This window comes from Condylostylus longicornis, unplaced genomic scaffold, assembly GCF_029603195.1.
Source record: "Condylostylus longicornis isolate FDR11 unplaced genomic scaffold, ASM2960319v2 ptg000048l, whole genome shotgun sequence".
In the NCBI taxonomy this organism is placed as follows: Eukaryota; Metazoa; Arthropoda; class Insecta; order Diptera; family Dolichopodidae; genus Condylostylus; species Condylostylus longicornis.
This window is the reverse complement of record NW_026578017.1, coordinates 3,979,975-3,999,737: the sequence shown is the minus strand read 5'-3', so window position 1 is coordinate 3,999,737 and position 19,763 is coordinate 3,979,975. Positions and strand designations below refer to the sequence as shown.

Here is a 19,763-nt window from a genome sequence, read left to right as displayed (position 1 = left end):
ACTTTGAATTTTGAGCCTCCGTAAACGTCAAAAAATTTTTTTTCCAAAAAAAAAAAGGCGCGTGTTTGGTTCATCATTTTCATAAATTTAACAAAAACGAGAAAAAAAGTAGAGTTGACCTTGTCAACTCTGTGATACCCGTACGAATTTGTTATCCTATGAGCGAATAACTAATGTGCCATAACTAACTATGGCGCAGACTATGACTTTAAGTTGCCGTATTACCATATTAATTTATGCAAAATTTCAGTACTATGTGTTTTTCAAAATACTGGTTGTGCCAAACTACTATTGAAGTTGTATGGCAGCTACCAGAAAGAGCCAACAAATTTTAGCGAATTTTATCAAGCACATCGGCCCTACTAATATTTTCACTTTTGTGAAATCTCAATATCACAGCTTTTATAGCTTCTGAGATATAGCCAAATAACTTTTGAAGTTGTATGGCAGGTACCAGAAGGAGCCAAGTAATTTCAACGACTTTTATGAGACACATTGGCCCTACTAATATATTCGTTTGTGTGAAATTTCAATACCATAGCTTTAATAGTTTCTGAAATATAGTCAAATAACTTTTGAAGTTGTATGGCAGGTACCAGAAGGAGCCAAGTAATTTCAAGGACTTTTATGAGACACATTGGCGCTACTAATATATTTGTTTGTGTGAAATTTCAATACCATAGCTTTAATAGTTTCTGAAATATAGTCAAATAACTTTTGAAGTTGTATGGCAGGTACCAGAAGGAGCCAAGTAATTTCAAGGACTTTTATGAGACACATTGGCGCTACTAATATATTTGTTTGTGTGAAATTTCAATACCATAGCTTTAATAGTTTCTGAAATATAGTCAAATAACTTTTGAAGTTGTATGGCAGGTACCAGAAGGAGCCAAGTAATTTCAACGACTTTTATGAGACCCATTGGCCCTACTAATATATTCGTTTGTGTGAAATTTCAATACCATAATTTTTATAGTTTCTGAGATATAGCCAAATAAATTTTGAAGTTGTATGGCAGCTACCCGAACCGGTACCTCGGTCACGTCCAATTTAAATAGGGTTCTGGCACTTACTACAATAAATCATTTGTGAAAATTTGGTCAACTTAGCTCAATTAGTTTTTGAGTTATCGTTCGGACGGACGGACGGACGGACAGACAAAGCTAAATCAACTCAGAATTTGACGCTGATCAAAAACATACACTTAAGTCTATATCTAACACCGTTATTTCTTAACGTTACAAACGGTAAGGCAAATTTAGTATACCCTTCGAACATACATTCGTACGGGTATAATAAATTATAATAATTCTGAACTACGTATTTAAATTTCAATAATGAGTACAGATGGACAAATTTTGCCGATGTTTTTGCAATGTGTTGTAGAACTAAACGACAAAAAAGTTAATGAAAAAAATATAATTATGAAAAATATAGAAGTTATGAAAAAAAAGAAACCAGCGAAAATGCTTCTTTTGTTTCATCAAAAGAAAAAAGAAAATGTGCCAAAAGTGAAGGATTTTATAAAGTCAGTACATGAGTTTCCCCCTCAAGTATTCCGAAGTCACTTCAGAATGGAAAGAAGTACTTTTCAGGTAAGTAAAAAAAAATATTTCGAGTAAAAGTTAAGCATGCTAATCTTGTTTGTTAGTATCTATTGAAACAAGTAAAACCTATGTGGAAAAAAAAAGCAACCGGCCGTATAAAACTAAAACTGGAAGTTGCTCTCTTAATGACGATTTGGAGGTTAGCTACTGGGTGTTCTTTTCGGGAATTGTCCAATTTATTCAATGTAGGCAGAGGAGCAACATTTTCAGCATATTTAGAAGTGGTTAAAATTTTATTCAATATGAAAAATAAATTTGTTAAGTGGCCATATACTGAAGAAGCACAGCAAAAATGCTGTGAAGATTTCCAAAATTTAAGAAAAAACCCTATTCCTTTTGTAATAGGATGTATTGATGGCTGTCACATTCAAATTAGTGCACCGAAAAATGACTCCATAAGCTATTTTAACAGAAAGCAAGTGCATTCAATGGTGTTACAGGTACTTATAGTATAAATTTTTATGTATTTACATTTAATACAAATAAACCTACGTAAAACATTATTTTTAGGCAGTTTGCGACAGCAATTTAAAATTTATTGATGTCTTCTTTGGGTGTCCTGGTTCTTGTCACGATGCCGCGGTATGGGAAAATAGTCCACTTGCAAAGGATGTAAAAACGGGGAAGCGGAAACTTTTTAATGAATCTTTCTTACTAGGAGATTCCGCGTACCCACTGTCAAAATTTTTAATTGTACGATACCGCGATAATGGATTTTTAACTGACCAGCAAAACCGATTTAATTATATTCACAGTTCAACACGAGTAATAATAGAACAAGCATTTGGACGATTAAAAACTATGTTTCGAATTTTAAAATATATAGATAGTAAAAATTTAAACTACATAAAATATACTGTCTTATCATGTATAGTACTACATAATTTAATTATCGACTATGAAGGTATTCAAGATTTTAATAACGATGACGATTTAAATTTTGTTGAACCAAATATTGATGATGCTGGTAACAAAAATGTAGTGGACTCAGATGAAGGAGGGGAAATTCGTGACAGATTGGCCATGCTGTTTTGCAGTTAAAAAGTTTTATAATATTATAATTTTATCATATACCTGCAAAAAAGTTAATTCGAATAGAAATAAGTAATTTCAAATATAGTTAAATTGAAATTTTATTTAATAAAAATAATAGGAATTAAAGCCAAAAATCAGTTTTATTGTATTATAACGTACATATCAAGTAAAAATAATTTACCACCTTTCTGTTTTATGGTAGCTATTACAATACTAATCAACTAAAAAAGGAAACAGGCATTACTTCACAGCCTTTTTTAAAAAAACATACATTCTACATTATTTTTTCTTACACGTAATGTAAAATTAGAATTAACTTAAGAATAATCGTCACTTGAATGGTGGGTTGAGGTATCATTTTTTATGGTAGCTATTACAATACTAATCAACTAAAAAAGGAAATAGGCATTACTTCACAGCCTTTTTTAAAAAAACATACATTCTAACTAAATTTTTTTACACCTAATGTAAAATTAGAATTAAACTTAAGAATCATCGTCACTTGAAGCCATGGTGGGTTGAGGTATCATTTTTTGTATTAACTTCTTTATACTTTTTAATGTTTCCAACCTTTCTGCTTCCTTTTTCAATTTTTCATTCTCTATTTTTATTAAGTCCTGGTGTCTAAAAATTGGAAATAGAAATGTTAACAATACATAACTGGTATTATAACAGAAATTAAATACTTACCTCTCTTCATCTCTTTTCGATTCTTCTTGAAGAAATTTTAGGGCTTGACTTATTTTAGATGTTTTTTTAGAAGATCTGGTCGACTCGATTTCAGTTTGCTGAGGAGATGCAGCTGTTGATGCCAAAAATTCTGCTGGTGGATCGATGCTATGTCTGATTCCGTAAACTTCATCGAAAAGTTCGAAATATTCCCATGATGTAACATCGCGACCAGTTTCTTTGTTTCTTCTTTTGATTCGTTTGTAAGTAGCCCATAAATTAAAAAATCTAATTAAGTAATAAATTAAGTTTTGTGATGTCTTCCTTTGAAAGGGTAATATCTGCAGATTCCTTCATTTTTCGTAGAACTTTCCCCCACAACACCGCCTTTTTATGTTTTCCTGATTTGAACGTTTCCTCCATTTCTAACCGCGTTGTTATTAATAATTTAATTACAGAGCTTGTCCATCCGCCCACTGCATCTTCCTCTTCTGATTCGCTGTTGCACCTTCAATTTTTACAAAAATGTGTTAATTTAAACGAAACTTTTTAAAATTTTGCGACACTTATTATGTATACTCGTAGATTTAAAATAATTTTATACTTACACATTAAAAATTAATAAAAAATGTATTTTTTATATTATTTTTAACGTAATGATAGTCACTCAATACATTTTTAAAAATTTATTTACTGAATTACTACGTCAGACTGTTTGCATGTAAAAAAAAAATCTACAATTTTGACGCTTAATTGACTTTTTTTAAACGTTTAAGAATTTAAACTTTGACTGAGAGTAAAAACGTAGTAGAGTATCCGTAAACTCAGACAACTCAGATTTTGTAAAATTTGACGTTTAAGAATTTACCAAATATTCAGGGTAAAATTTGAGGAAGAGTACTCCACCTTTAAAAATTTGAGGGCTGGTGTGCCTCAGGGAAGTGTGCTGGGACCCTACTTGTACTTGCTTTACACCAGAGATATCCCGCAAAGCGAAGAAACTTTTTTAGCAACTTTTGCAGACGATACGGCAATATTAGCGACCGGTAAAACTGTTGAAGAAGCTAGGAATAAATTGCTAGTCTCATTGAACGAAGTGTCTACTTGGACGAAACAGTGGAGGTTCAAGCTCAACGAAGCTAAACCAGTACACGTAAGCTATACCAACAGAAGGGGCGATCCAATAGGTGTCTTACTTAATGGGGTAACAATTCCGTACGCCAACGAAGCCAAATACCTAGGTATGACAGTGAATGCTAAATTAAAGTGGAAAGAGCATGTTAAAAAAAAGAAAAATGAGCTGAACATCAAATTGAGAAACATGTATTGGCTTCTTGGAAGACATTCTAACCTCAAACTACTACTCTACAATCAGGTTCTTAAGCCTGTTTGGACTTACGGTTTATAGCTGTGGGGCTGTACCAAAGAATTCAATTTGAAAATCATCCAAACTTTCCAAAACAAGGTCCTCCGAATCATTGTAAATGCACCATTGTACGTAATTAATGATATTCTACATCGAGATCTAAACGTGCCGACAGTCAAAGATGAAATAAAGAAGTATGCAATCAATCTTCAATCAAGATTACTCCAGCATGATAAACCCCGAGATGCTGCAACTTTTAGATGTTGATCATGTACATCGACGATTAAAAAGGGTCAGACCGCTTGAACTCATCGGCTAGACAAATATAATGTACAGGGAACTCATCAGTGGATGATACACCCATAACCTCCATATTAAGCCAGAAAATTTCCTATATAGGAATTATTTTCTTAGTTGCAATATCATTTATTAAATAAAAAAAAATATTTTTTAATGGAATTTACCGTTAACTTTTTGCGTTTATAGGAATTTGAAAAAGCTTGCGGTTTCGGAAATATAGGGTGTCAAAAATTCAAATTTTACAAATTTCAAGAGGCGATAACTTGGGAGGGGGTGGAGATGGAAAAAAATTTCTTCTAACAAAATGAACTATTTGTTAATGTCTAAAATCCCCTAAAATTTCCAGCTTCTACAGGCTGGGGTCTAGAAGAAAAACGACATCAAAAGTTTGGAAAAAAAAGACTTTAGATAACGGTAAATTTGAACGGCCATTTTGCTTTTCTAAAGTTTAACTATAATATATCGCGCTAGGGGAAGCAAGCCGCTGCCCTTCTGCGCTTGCAAAATTTTAAAAATGCTTAATATGGTTTCATTGCAACAAGTAGTTAAAAAAGGCCATTTTTTTGTGTTTTTTAGGGGGGGGGGGGGGGTATAACTTCTAGAGGGGGGGAGGTAGGTGAAAATTTTGTTCTACGGAAATAAGTTTCTAGTAAAGATCTATATACGTATTAAATTTCAGCTTTCTGTCTTCAAGGGTATAGAAGTTTTGTAAACAAAAAAAGTGTCTACGGACGAACGGACGGACCAATTATTTAATATCGCAAATTTTTATAAAGTACAAGTGAAAATACATATATATTTATTTTTTCAAATATATGAATTTTTTTAAAATAAAAATTTTTAAAAGATAATTTTACAAAAAGTTTTTTTGTAAAATAGCTAGTTTAAACATTAAGTATAATTTAATCAAATAAGAAGCTCGATTTTGTTTTGTAAATATAATGTATCTCATATATGTTTTTATTTAATTGTTTAGACCCGTTCATTTTCGTCGCTAAAATTCTTAATTTCTTGCCTTTCTTTATATTTAGAGTTGCTAAATCATTCAATTTAAAATAACGCTATAAATGAAAGAAACTTAAAAAAATTGCATAAGGTTAACGATATGTAATATTTTACTAAAACCTGAGACGTTTAAGTTATAACAGCCATAAAACAATAATTTGCACATACATACTTATATTATTTATTTTTTGCGTTAACCAAGCCTTTTACTCACCTGTTACAAACCGTATTTACACTGATGATTACACTGACAATATTCGTTTAAATTAAGAGCATACATGTTGATTGCTGGTAACCTTAATTAATTAAAAAATGGACTTTGTTACTAGAAATAGACTTGAATTATTGCGAATTTCTGCAAGACGTTCGAAATAAGAACAAAAAGAAATCGAAGAAACAAAATGAAAAATTGCAAAATATAATAATTCAGTTTTATGTAAGTGCTTGTGGTTGATTTAAAGCTTAAATTTAAATGAAGTAGGTCTTGTTTTTTTTTCAACTATATAAAACGCAAAAAATATTGTTATGTATGCACATATATAAGTGAATTAACGCAAATACTTCTACATAGCTACATAGATAATAATGCAATATTGTTTTTCGCTTTTGTATTTTAAGAATTTTTATTTTGTTTTATAAACAAGTTTAAGAAAACTTTAAAATCAGGTGAGTAGTTTCGTATATTACAAATCTAATTAAGTATGTAATATGAATAACTTTATATAAAATATAGGTCATCGTAATAAAATCACTATAACGTATATATATAATTTAAAATTAATAAACAATTTAATTTCATTTATGATTACAATGCCATTGTTTTTTTTTCATGTGAATCAGATTTAATTCTATTGGATAAGGTCTTCAGCGTAAAATAATCATGTGTAAACATCAAATATATGAAGTTTGTGTCGTACACGCGAAAATATTAATTTTTACATAGGCACAGAGGGCGTTTCACATAAGGTTGCAAACAAGTTCAGGGATGATTCTTTAATTTTTTGCATGATCTTTAATGATTCAGCAGAAAATCGTATGGGTTGGGGTGCAGATATACTTGTTTCCGAGCTTCAGCCTATTGAAAAAAATCAGCCCCAAATTTTTCGTCATATAAAAAATAACTTCGGAGTGGACCATTAGATAATTGTTTTAAAGTTAGATCTTTATTTTTGTTCTTAAAATAAATTAATTGATTGAAAACTTAAGGTCAAACACACTTTTAATTTTTGAAAAAAGCTACCCAAAGTAAGAATTTTGAATTTGTTTTTAACTTTTTTTTAAAAAAACACGAATTTTTCGAAGATTTTTTTTTATTATTTTTTTTTTCAATGCGACAATATGAGAGGTAAAAGTTCTCCGTATAATATTTTCTTCAGTCTCCCAATGATAATCTTTTTTTTTGCTTACTTGAACGGGTACAACGATTATATGTATATAAATATGTTAAAGTCAGATTTATAAATATTTTTATTTTATATTTATTCACTAGTATTTAAGAGTTGTTGATTAATTCAAGCAAAAATTTTTCGGAGCTATTTTGGGGTTTTAAAATTTTTTAGACAATTTTATTTTAATGTGCTTACTTGAATTTTTTGCATTATTTTTTAATTGATCAAAACATTTTCGTTACTTAAATTAAATATATTTGCAAATATTAAGAAATTAGTTAATATTTAATATTTAAATTTCATGTTAAATATAATGTTGCAATTACTTTCCTGTTCCCTTATTTCATTTCATTTAAACTTTGTAATTAAATTTATACACTGTGCATGTGTGTACATTGCACTATACTTGTATTTGAATAAGTTTTATATATATTAACATGCTACTAACTTATTTAGTCTCAAAACGATGCTAAATTTTTATGTACATGAGTATGTCTGACTTTCGTACAATTTCTATCAATGAAACTTTTTTGAATTTCTATTTGAAAAAAAAAAATATCAAAACAAAATTCAATCAAATTTTGGCTTACTTCCAAAATAAAAAATCGAATGTGGTCAGCACATAACCTACCGTAATGGTTATTGTCTAGATTAGTAAAAGTGTTAGAGAAGGTTATCAAAATGCGTTTTAAACAATTTTTTACAATTTTAAGGACACTGGAAAGTTTTAAGTTAATATTCCTCGAAAACTGAAGCTTCAGGCAAACTGAAATCTCTATGTTTCTATAGTTTATTTATGCTTCCCTACATAAAGAAGTGTGTTCCCACTGAAAATTCGACATCCGAAAATTGTTGCCATCACATCACCTCCCTTATTGTATGTAATGGCTGTCGGTAAAAAAACGAAACTTATTTTTTTTTAAATCAAAATATTTACTAAAGAACTTTAGAATTTATGATTGTATACAAAGGGAAAATCTGTGTGAATATTTAAAATTTTATTTGGATTTCCATTTAACATTATATTGTTTGTAATTTTCCTTATATAGGGGAAAAAATAAGTGCAGTAAATATGAGCACTTAGCTCATAATAATTACCTTTAACGTTCAAACGTGTTATTTAGAATAGAATGACTGTTGTTTTAAGTCCTTTACGTCTAAAAATGCCTAAAAAGATTTTCATATAAATAAATTTTGAAGTTTTATTTTGTTACTTCTTGCAAAAAAAGAATTGCCAAAAAAGAAAAGTTTTCGTTCGAAATAAATTTCATTAAAAATATTTATTAAAATCGATTAATCCTAATCGATACAGACTTCTCTCATTGCCATTTAGAAGTGTACTGAGTTAAATTACGAAAAAAATTCAAAATAAACTTTAAATTTAAAAATTTTTATAGGGTAACTTCACGAAACTCTAAGCATATTTTCATTTTATAACAAAGCTTTACTGAAAACATCCTTACATTAAAGAAAATATTGTTTATTTTCAATAATTCCGTGCTAACTAAAAATTAATACGAAATATATTCGACAAATAAAAACTTTAAAATTTGTAAAATAGGATGTTGGTAAAAAAATAAGTTCGAAAATCGTAGCATGTCTTAAGTTCCAAAGCATCGTTAAAAATTTTTGATATTCTTCAAAAATAAGCTCGAAAATTATAGCAATTCTTAACACTTTATCGACCGGTTGTGGTTGAGGCTGCCCGAATTTACTCCCAGTACCGGCTAAGTTTTCACTATGCGTTGCGTTGCGCTTATTCCTTTTGTTTAAAAGTAATGGAATTTTATTGATATTAATACTTTATTTTGTATTTGTTTTATACAATTTATTGCCTGTTTAACTAACATTCATGAAATAAATTCAAGGTAACAGTAATTAAATTTTTTAATATCTGTTTAGAGTGGTATCTCTCGTAACGTCTCCCTTATGTAAGGAATAACTGCTATAGTCTGACAAAGCATCTAAGCAAAACTCTTCATCTGCACTTTCTGTATTCATTAGAAACGGTAAAAAACTATTATAATTGATAAAAAATTGGTTTCAAAAAATTTATATTAACACTCTAATTTAAATATTAAATTTCAAGAAAATTGGTTGATTATTTCTCTTTATATGGCCAAAAATTTAAAATTGGCCTGCAAAAAGGTCCAGCTTCCGAGGCCATATCCCAAAAGTTGATCAATCCGTGAAATAGCCGAAATAAAGTAACATATAATATTTCATAAAAATCGGTTCAATCGAACTAGAGATACACGCGTCCACATACAGACAGACGAACCGACATCTCTCTAAAAATAGTTTTTTTATGTTTTCCTACCATGGAGAAGTGCGTTCCAACCGATAACTCGGTACCCAAAATTTATTGCCATCACATATCACCTTATTGTATACATAATGCGATCGGTAATAAGAGCCTATAAAATAATCTTCCATATTTGCCATTTATTGCCTAAGAAAAGGCTAAAAAATATTAATTATATTTTTGCTATATCAAATTTTTTTTATTCAAGGTTTCCTTTATTTCATTTTGAAAAATTCCTTTAGATAAAATAAAATTTTATATTTGATAGATTGAAATATTGTTATGATTGCAAATTATTTAAATTTTTTAATTGTCTTTTAATAGTTTATTTTTTAATTCCACGTAAAAAAAATATTTAAAGAAAATTTATTGGTGTACAGTAGACTACTACAAGTAGTAAAATTTCCTGTCCTTTAAAATTTTAGTTTTTTTTTAAACTTTGTCAGAAATACTTCAACCAGAATTGCTAAGCTCTTATAATAAGATATTAAATACAAGCTATGTATGTATTTTTTGTTTCTGATTATTAAATTGGATATTTTAGATTATATAAAAATGAGAACAAAACATTCAAATAAAAATTAAAAGATACAAAACTTTTTAAATTATGTAATTGAGAAGATAATTTAATTAAGTCTTGTTTATTTAAAAGAAATATTACTAATTAATATTTACTAAAAAATGAAGTAACCAAAAAAGTTTTTTTCTTATATGAGTACATATAAGATCAATGTTAGAATAATCATTTAAACAATAAACAATTACCAATTAAATTAACGCCCACTAAAGTAGAAAGCAATTATTCTTATATTGAAAAAAAAAATTTTCTTTAAAGTTATTTTTTTTCGCGTATATGTAAATTATCATTCTGTATTAAAAGTAATAAAAAATAAAATTCCATTTATATAACAGTATGCTTTGTATTCTTCCGTTCTAAAATAAAATACGTAGTTAATTTTCAAATGTTTTAGATACAAATTATAAATCAAACAAGTAAAAACGTTTCAGTCGGTATAAACCGATTGAATTATACCCTGCACCTTTCGTCGTTGTATAGTAATTACTCGAACCTTTGAAACAATTCTATAGAAACTTCAGAAATATGTCTGACCTATAATTGGACACACGACTGCCAAGTTTCATGAATCTGACTTTATTATTTTTCCAAATATTTAGAATAAGCTTTTAGACTTGTATGGGAGCTACTCAAACCTGTTAAGCAATTCCACCAAAACTTCAGAAATATGTCTGACCTATAATTGAACACACGACTGCGAAATTTCATGAATCTGACTTTATTATTTTTCCAAATATTTAGAATAAGCTTTTGGACTTGCATGCGAGCTACTCGAACCTGTCAAGCAATACCACCAAAACTTCAGAAAAATGTCTGACCTATGATTGGACACACGACTGCCAAATTTCATGAATTTGACTTTATTATTTTTCCAAATATTTAGAATAAGCTTTTGGACTTGTATGGGAGCTACTCGAACCTGTCAAGCAATTCCACCAAAACTTCAGAAATATATCTGACCTATAATTGGACACATGAATCTGCCAAGCTTCATGAATCTGACTTTATTATTTTTCCACATATTTAAAATTAGCTTGTTGTGTTGTATGGCATGTACCCGAACCTGTCAAGCAATTCGACTAAAACTTCATAAATATATCTGAGCTATAATTGGACACATGACTGCTAAGTTTCATGAATCTGATTTTACTATTTTTCCAAATATTTAAAATTAGCTTCTGGGGTTGTATGGCATGTACCCGAGCCTGTCAAGCAATTCGACTAAAACTTCAGAAATATATTTGACCTATAATTGGACACATGAATCTGACAAGTTTCATGAATCTGATTTTATTATTTTTCCGAATATAAAAAATTGGCTTTTTGAGTTGTATGGCAGCCACCCGAACCGGTGCAGTTATCCCGTTAAAATTTTTAAAACATATGTAGAATATAATTGGACACATTTATACAAAATTTTATATTTATACCTTTATTAGTTTTTGAAATATTTAAAATAAACTCTTTGAGTTGTATGGCAGCTACCCGAATCCGTTGTCCGAATTAGTCGAATTACAACAGGGTTCGTCCTTGGCACAAAAGAAAAAACTTGGGAAAGTTTGGTGTCGATTGCATTATTCGTTTTTGAGTTATCGTGCGATCGGGCGAACGGACGGACATGTCTAAATCGACGCAGAATTTGACGCTGAGCAAGAATATATATATATGTCCATACCGGAGACGGCTCCTTCAAGTAGTTACAAACAAACTCCATACCAAAGTTAATATGGGTAATAGTACATACTTATATGTACTCACCTTCACGAAGTGAGTACATATAAGTATGTACTATACAAATTATCTGACACTTAATTTTCTTTTAGTCGGTGTAAGTATGTTTTATAAATTATTTTCTATAGTCAAAATCAACTGCTCTAAAGCAATTGTATCGTTGCCAAATTGAACATCATAACAACCCAAATAGTATTAAAGTAATCTCAAATATAATAGCACAAAGCTTATCTATACCGATTAATGAGTTTGTTAAAACATAAATTGAGGTCGCATTACTCTATAAAAATAATTTTCAAAAATCCGCAAGAAGTATGTTTAAAATAAAGCGCAATAAGTTGATTATGAATGGGATACGTTATTACTAAAATATTGAATTTGGTGTTGTCCATTAGGTTTTTAATATTTAGAGCATTTTCCATTATTTTTTCATTGGAAAAATGGTTAAATTAAAGAACAAATCGCAGAAGTGAAGGCTCTTTCGGAAATAATAGCTCAACTCTTTCAGACATAAAGCCAATATTTTATGTAATCTTACCAAAATGTAAAGTCAAGTAAGGATTTTCAAATCAGTTTATTCTACTTACAATACATATATATGTACATAAACATTAAAATATATTTATAAGCACCTATCGATTATATTATTTTTTTAAGTACAGCGCTGTACCACTCTGTTGTAAAATATCTTCAATTTAAATACATTTATTGCCTACTAGTCGATTTGATTATTTTGCTTGGAATTTCTAATTATATTCTTTTAAATGTACTTGGAGGTCTCTTTATTATTGTATACATCATATATGTATGTACATATATATTTGAAAATTTCTTCGCTATGTTTATTCATAGACACTTGTATTTTAGCGTTATATTTTAAATAAACAGAATGAAAAGCGTGTTTTCTTGTGGAAATTTTGTATTTTATTATTATTTCTCTTTTTAGCACTTTTCCAAAAAATTTTTTGAAAAAAGTGCTTATTAGTTTCACTCTGTCCGTCCGTCCGTCCGTCCGTCCGTCCGTCTGTCCGTGTGTCTGTTTACAAAACTTCTACACCCTTGAAGATAGAAAGCTGAAATTTCATACGTACATAGATCTTCACTAGAAACTTATTTCCGTAGAACAAAATTTTTACCTATCTCCCCCCCCCCCCCCCTCTAGAAGTTATACCCCCCCAAAACCCTAAAAATGGCCTTTTTTAAATATTTGTTGCAATGAAACCATAAGCATTTTTGAAATTTTTCAAACGCAGAAAGGCAGTGGCTTGCTTCCCCTAGCGCGGTATACTATAGTTAAACTTTATAAAAACAAAATGGCCGTTCAAATTTACCGTTATCTAAAGTCCTTTTTTTCAAATTTTTGATCTCGTTTTTTTTCTAGACCCCATAATGTAGAACTTTGAAATTTAAGGCACTTTTAGACACTAACAAATAGTTCATTTTGTATATAAACTAACAATAGTTCATAAACCGCAAGCTTTTTCAAATTTCTATAAACGCAAAAAGCTAACGGTAAATTCCATGAAATTAAAAAATATAATTATTTTTCTTAACTCACACAATTAACCCTTAAAATCGAGCATTATGTTAACCCCTTTTTATATTGATTTTTGCTTTATTTCAAAGACTGCATATATGCGTCATCCTAAATATATGCAATCCTAGAAATAGTTTTATATATGAATGAAAATAGTTTTAATAGTGTGGTAGGTATACATAGACTGCATTTAAAAACAGAATTTTCACTTGTTGAAGGGAAAAGTGCTATAATACAAACCATTGGTTTGACCCAACTTTATTATTCAACAATGTGAAGGTCATCATAATGTATACATATTCTCACTTCTATTCGTAATTAACAAATTTCGATCTTTTTATAGTTTATTCAAGAAATCGTCGATAATCATAATATTATATGAATTTTAAAAATGTTTATATAAAAATGAAATTGAACTCGACCATTGAACACACGAAATTGAATGAAATTTAACACAAATATAGTATAGTTAAAATTCAGGTTTTTAAGATATAAGTATTGTATAATAATCCGGAACCTGTGTGAAACAAAAATTTTTTCAATTCTTCTCAATTTATTTGTCAGTTTGAACATTTCTTAATATTTCCCATTGTTTGTGTCGTTTTGTTAGCACTACTCCGTGATCACCAGGCCGTCATTGAGCGTAAGATTATAGGTGGTCTATCTAACCCCTTAGTTCCCTTGAGGAACCTATTAAATCCCCTATGATAATCTTCGATTTCTCGTCCGGACCCGCCACTTTTGTTTTCCTCATGTGACCAGTCTGGTCATGCCCAGAACCTGAAACTCGTAGAGACAATAAAACGTCAAAATCTCGCAAGCTTTCCATATGGCGCAAAGCATCGTCTTAAAGACGCTTGACTCGATAGCCGATACGATTCAGAGACCTCAAGCATCAAGCAGAAAACTCCAGCACCAAGCCAATTCTCATCTTTATGCGACATGGGATAAAGAAACCTCAAAACCTCTCGTAGGAGTCAGTCCTCTCTACTGCCCACAGCAGGAAGCTCGATACAAAATATCTTGCCGAAACTCAATCTTGGGATACAATAGTTCGTGATCACATCGGCAACCAACCATTTTAGTAACCAATAGTAGTTTATCGTATATATACGTTTACTTGCCAATAGTAGATTATCGTGCATATACGTTTACTTGTCATGTTAATCATTTTGATTAACTCTTTCAATTCAATTTAGTTCGAAATTTTTGTTTGTTTCAATTTGTTAAAAATTTCTAAGAAATTCGCATTTAAATATTGTACCTAACTACTTTTACGAAATTCTTCTCTATTAATAAATTTTTCATAAATTAACCATCTTTTATCTGATTTAACGCTTAACAAAAAATCATATACGTATAGCTATTGCAATTTAATTTTAATTATAATTAAATTATCGAATTCTTGCGAAATAAAGTAAAATGTTTTCATTGGCCACATCTTGACCTTGTAAATTTCAAATTTAAATATGGAATTTTGTAAAAGACCTTCGTACTTGATAAATGAAAAATTTCATTAACATTTCAGACATTAAATTTTTTCTAAATTGCACAATACCTAATTTCCAAAAATATATGGGTATGAAAAAACTTATAAAAAAGGAATTATGTACATATCTACCTACTTTTACTTATGTTACGAGCATGAATTTTTAATTTTAATTAATTTGATTTTCTCAGACAGGTTCAAATATTCAATTGACATCAATCAACACATCCCGATTGATATTAAAAAAGTCATAGCTGTTCATTTATTCTTATTGTTTTTTCTTTTGTATTTTAAACATTAAAGAAATTTTTATGAGTAATCACTGTTGTACATGGAGTAACGTTTTTGTAAGAGTTTTCTAATTTAATATATCCACAATTTTTAAACACAAACCTATTTTAAGACCTTTGCTCTATGGTGATTTAAAATTTTTGATAGTTTTGAAGAAAATATTAAAACGATTTTCTTGAAATTTTATTAGTATGGAGTTTACAACAAATAGGATAAGCGTAGCTTTTTGGGGAAATCAGGTGGCACCAAGGTGACAGCAATTGTTCTCAAAGACTAAATTTGGATTTTTTACCTATATATTATACCTATAATACCTATAACTAACTTTTACCTATAATGAACTTTTCAGGAATATCATAGCTTGGATTCAAATTTTACTATATGCAAGAAACTAATTAAAGGAATTACATGCATATAAGTACTTGATATTAAATATTTGAGTTTTAATATGACAACTGACTAACTGACAAACTTTTCAGAGAAATCGGATCACATAAAGTAAACCTCTTAGTACAGATTGAAAATTTACATTTTGGTAGATATAAACTTCATCCTAGCTAAAAGTTGTTAGTTTTTTTACAATTTAAAATAAATGTTTACAGATATTTTCATAATCTTGTAAAACACTTCCTTTAAACGACATAATTTTCTTTGCGGGCGGTTATTAGTTAACTTAAAATTTTTTTTATAGTTCTGTGGTAAGCATGGTGGGTTTTATATAAATAACATTAGTAAAATTTCGGTACAGGTTTTGGAACTTTAATTCCAGCCAGAAAACTCTGTTCGCTAATTCTCTGTTATACTAATTATAATTCGAAATTAAAAGACAAATTTTTCTAAAATTCTTAAAAAGTCAATTTTGAAAAAGAGACATCAAACAAACTAGAACAAGCTTTACAGATCGCTACTAGAAATTCAACTAATACAATATATTTTTCGGAAAAGGCTATAGAGGCACTGATATACAATTCTCAGACATACTTTTCTTAATTTCTGTTAAAATACGGGAAACTGTAGAAATTAACAGAGAATAATAATAAAGAATATAATAATAATAATAATAATAATAATAATAATAATAATAATAATAATAATAATAATAATAATAATAATAATAATAATAATAATAATAATAATAATTGTTATTATAATTACAATTACAATTATAATTATAATAGAGAGTATAATAATAGAGAAACTGCAAGAGTTACAAATTCAGGAGTCCGATTATTTAAAGAAATAAAGGAAATCGCATTAACTGATATTTTAGAATTATTTTCCTTGTATTCTTTATTTTCTATAATTAATATTATCAATTTCCATCTAATTTTACAATTCATATACATATATACTAATAATAAGTTTGAGAAAATATTAGCTTGATTTATTTCCCGAATAGTTTACTATTTTTGTTTAAATTATTGACAATGTTTTAACACATAAGCGATTTTTCGCTTACGCTTGTATAATTCGCAAATTCTATATAAGCTCGTTAATTTTAGTTAATAAAAAAATTTATAGGTCGTGTCTTAAATCAGTGTGCAATTCCAAAATTTTATTATTTCTTATGACCTTTTTTTAAACGAGTTCAAAATAGAAAGTGTATAAAAAAAAAAACGTTTTTTGTATGTTTTTATTATAATTTTATTACAAAATTTATTTTGAAAATTTTAAATAAATATTTTCTAAATTAACAGTCAATAGGACATTGTCAGCGCAAATAACAAACTTTTTCGAAAATAAAAAATTAAAAAAACTCTAATTAACTTTTGTCTTTTTCAAATTTTATGAGCGATCGAAGTTATGTTTACACATGCTTACGACATTAATATACTAAAGTTTTCAGTAATTGCAAGCATTTCATCAATGCTAAAGCCTTCAAAAATTTAATGAACTCAGTTGTTCATTTCTACATATCCTATGAGTATAATCACGCATGCTTGCATTTATATTAAATAAAATTTTGCTAATAAAAGACACAATTTAAATATATGTATATATGTATATATGCATACATATATATTTAAAAATCAATGTCAAAAAATGACCCTTTTCACTGCCACCCACTGATTCAGAATAGACCAACAATAAATTATAAATAACGAAAAAATTAGCGGAAAAAAGTTTCTATTTTCCGATTATTGTTAAATATTTTATTATTCTGTTTACACATTATTTCCCTGACCTGCCTACTATTAATAATTTTGTTAAAAAAATATATGTATGCGTGTTCATGTTTATGTTATTATTACTATACAAATTTAAAGTAAAAACGTTTCAGTCGGTATAAACCGACTGAATAATACCCTGCACTTTGACAATCTGAGTTTAAAAATTTGTTTTTGAAATATTTAGAAATAGCTTTGATTGCTAATGACGGCAACCTATCAAACCACTCAATAGAAACTTCAAGGATATTATGTCTAACCTGTGGACACACGACTGCCGAGTTTCGTTTTCACATAACAGTGCAGCCATTCCATTAAAATTTTCAGAACATATGTGAAGTGAAATTGGACACAACTTTGCAAAATTTGATAGTAATATCTCTATTACTTTTTGAAATATTTAAAAAACATCTCTTTGAGTAGTATGGAAGCTACCCGAACCCGCTCTCCAAATTGGTCCAATTGCAATAGCAGCCGTCGTTGGCACAAAAGAAAAAACATGTGAAAGTTTGGTGTCGATTGCATTATTCGTTTTTGAGTTATCGTGCGATCGGACGGACGAACGGAGGAACGGACGGACATGTCTGAGCAAGAATATATATACATATATATTCTTGCTCAGACATGAGCAAGAATATATATCACGAAGTGCAGGGTATAATAATAAACAAATTTTCGATTTTTAAAATTTAGATTTTTAGTCTCCGAAAGATATATCGTAATTACAATTTTGCATATCTGATTATTTCTAACTAATTTTGTTGTTGTCTTCAGTGCAACTAACGATATCAACCCTCTCGTAATCAAAAGTAACTAAAATGACAAGAAGTAATGCTTTACAAATGCGAATTTCTGACTATTTCTAAATAATGGTTCTTGGATGAGAAAATCCTTAGTTAAAACGGAGAATCGAAAACAGGGCTAACCAATTAATTGTCTTCCAAAACAATTGAAATTAGTACGAGGGTCACTATTTATATTTCGGGTCCTGGTAGTGCTACCAGGTGCAATCTGACACTTCCATTGGAAAGTTTGACATTTTTTAGGACAACTTCACTCAGAACGTTTTGTCATTCGAGCGCGAATTGTTTTGTTTACAGTGACTTGAAAAATTCATCTCGTATATATTTTCAATCTCAAAATTTTACAAATAAAAAGTCATACAAATATGTTGTTGTTTCAACAATTCTTTTAAAAAAGATTTCCAATTTTTGTTTGTACTCTTAAAGTTTCTTATTTTTTATTCATTTTTTTTCTTAAATTTTAAAAATGAAATCAAAATGTCTGATTTTCTACAAAAATAGCTACGTACATATATCAAATAGTAAGAAAAATGAAAATTTATAAAAGTTTTTGTGAATAACGAATAGCTATATGTACAAACGCATAATTCAGTATTTTATTGCTTTTGCATCTTCGACAAGCGGATGAGGAATGCTGGTGGAACAATATGAAAGGAAAACTTTATCTTCTGACGGGGTTGTCTGTACGGAACCTAAAAAGAAATTTTTGGATGAACAAACGCAAAATAATACAAAGAAGCAGTACAGCTCGAGCAATGTTACTGCTTTTATCCAAGGTAACTTTGGCCATTTGAATTTAAATATGTACGAGTATATTGCTAAGTTTGTATTCAAATTCAAATTATTCTTATACCTACTATACGAAGTGTTTACAATAATAAGTAATGTGTAGATGTTTAGACATTCTAAAGACGAATTAATTTTATTAAAAGAAATTCTATTGAAAGTATTCAACTTAAGAATATGTCGAAAAACAAAGCTTTGCTTAGTGTTTACACATGAAATATGGTTCATGAATGATTTTTTATTTTTTTTTTCATCAAAATATTTATCATATCTTATAAAATCGATCAACAATGTTTTAGTATTTTTTTTAGACGGAGGCTAATATTTTTGATACATTTTTTTTGACATCAGAAATATACTTCAGCATGTTTTCTTTAAAAGTTATTTACAGCAATGTAATATAACACTTCTGGAGTATATTTAGGAGAGTCTGGGGAATGTATGTCTCTGACTTAAATACGGAAATTTAAATTTAAAATGTGTAATGACAATGACTAATAATTAAGGTTTTCTTATGCAATTAGTTTATACTCTGTTTATTTTTACTTTTGGTCTTAGTTGCACCGAACAAATAAAAATTAAACATTTATTAAATTTTGTTATTTAAATTGATATACTTAATAAAATTTAACTATACTTAATAAACGAATAACTTAATAATTATTACGAATAAATTGATTTCAAAAGAATAAGTTTTGAATTGAAG

The 19,763-nt window shown here is 28.8% G+C and overlaps 2 protein-coding genes across 3 annotated transcripts in view; both read left to right on the top strand.

The window, feature by feature from the left end:
* LOC129610773 (ras-specific guanine nucleotide-releasing factor RalGPS1-like) overlaps positions 1–19,763 on the top strand; it is a 45,946-nt gene that overhangs the window by 13,288 nt on the left and 12,895 nt on the right. The gene's annotated exons all lie outside the window — the stretch shown is intronic.
* Positions 1,575–2,648, top strand: LOC129610798 (putative nuclease HARBI1). The gene is made up of 4 exons (XM_055523521.1): positions 1,575–1,595; positions 1,652–2,047; positions 2,118–2,418; positions 2,482–2,648. The coding sequence occupies exons 1-4, from the start codon at positions 1,575–1,577 to the stop codon at positions 2,646–2,648; spliced, it is 885 nt and encodes a 294-aa protein (XP_055379496.1).

Excerpts from the sequence above, each read along its gene's own strand:
- LOC129610798 (XM_055523521.1), top strand. The coding sequence starts at position 1,575 with ATGGAAAGAAGTACTTTTCAG. Across the intron at positions 1,596-1,651 it reads TGGAAAGAAGTACTTTTCAG|TATCTATTGAAACAAGTAAA; the intron begins GTAAGTAAAAAA and ends CTTGTTTGTTAG. Across the intron at positions 2,419-2,481 it reads ATTAAAAACTATGTTTCGAA|TACTACATAATTTAATTATC; the intron begins TTTTAAAATATA and ends TATCATGTATAG.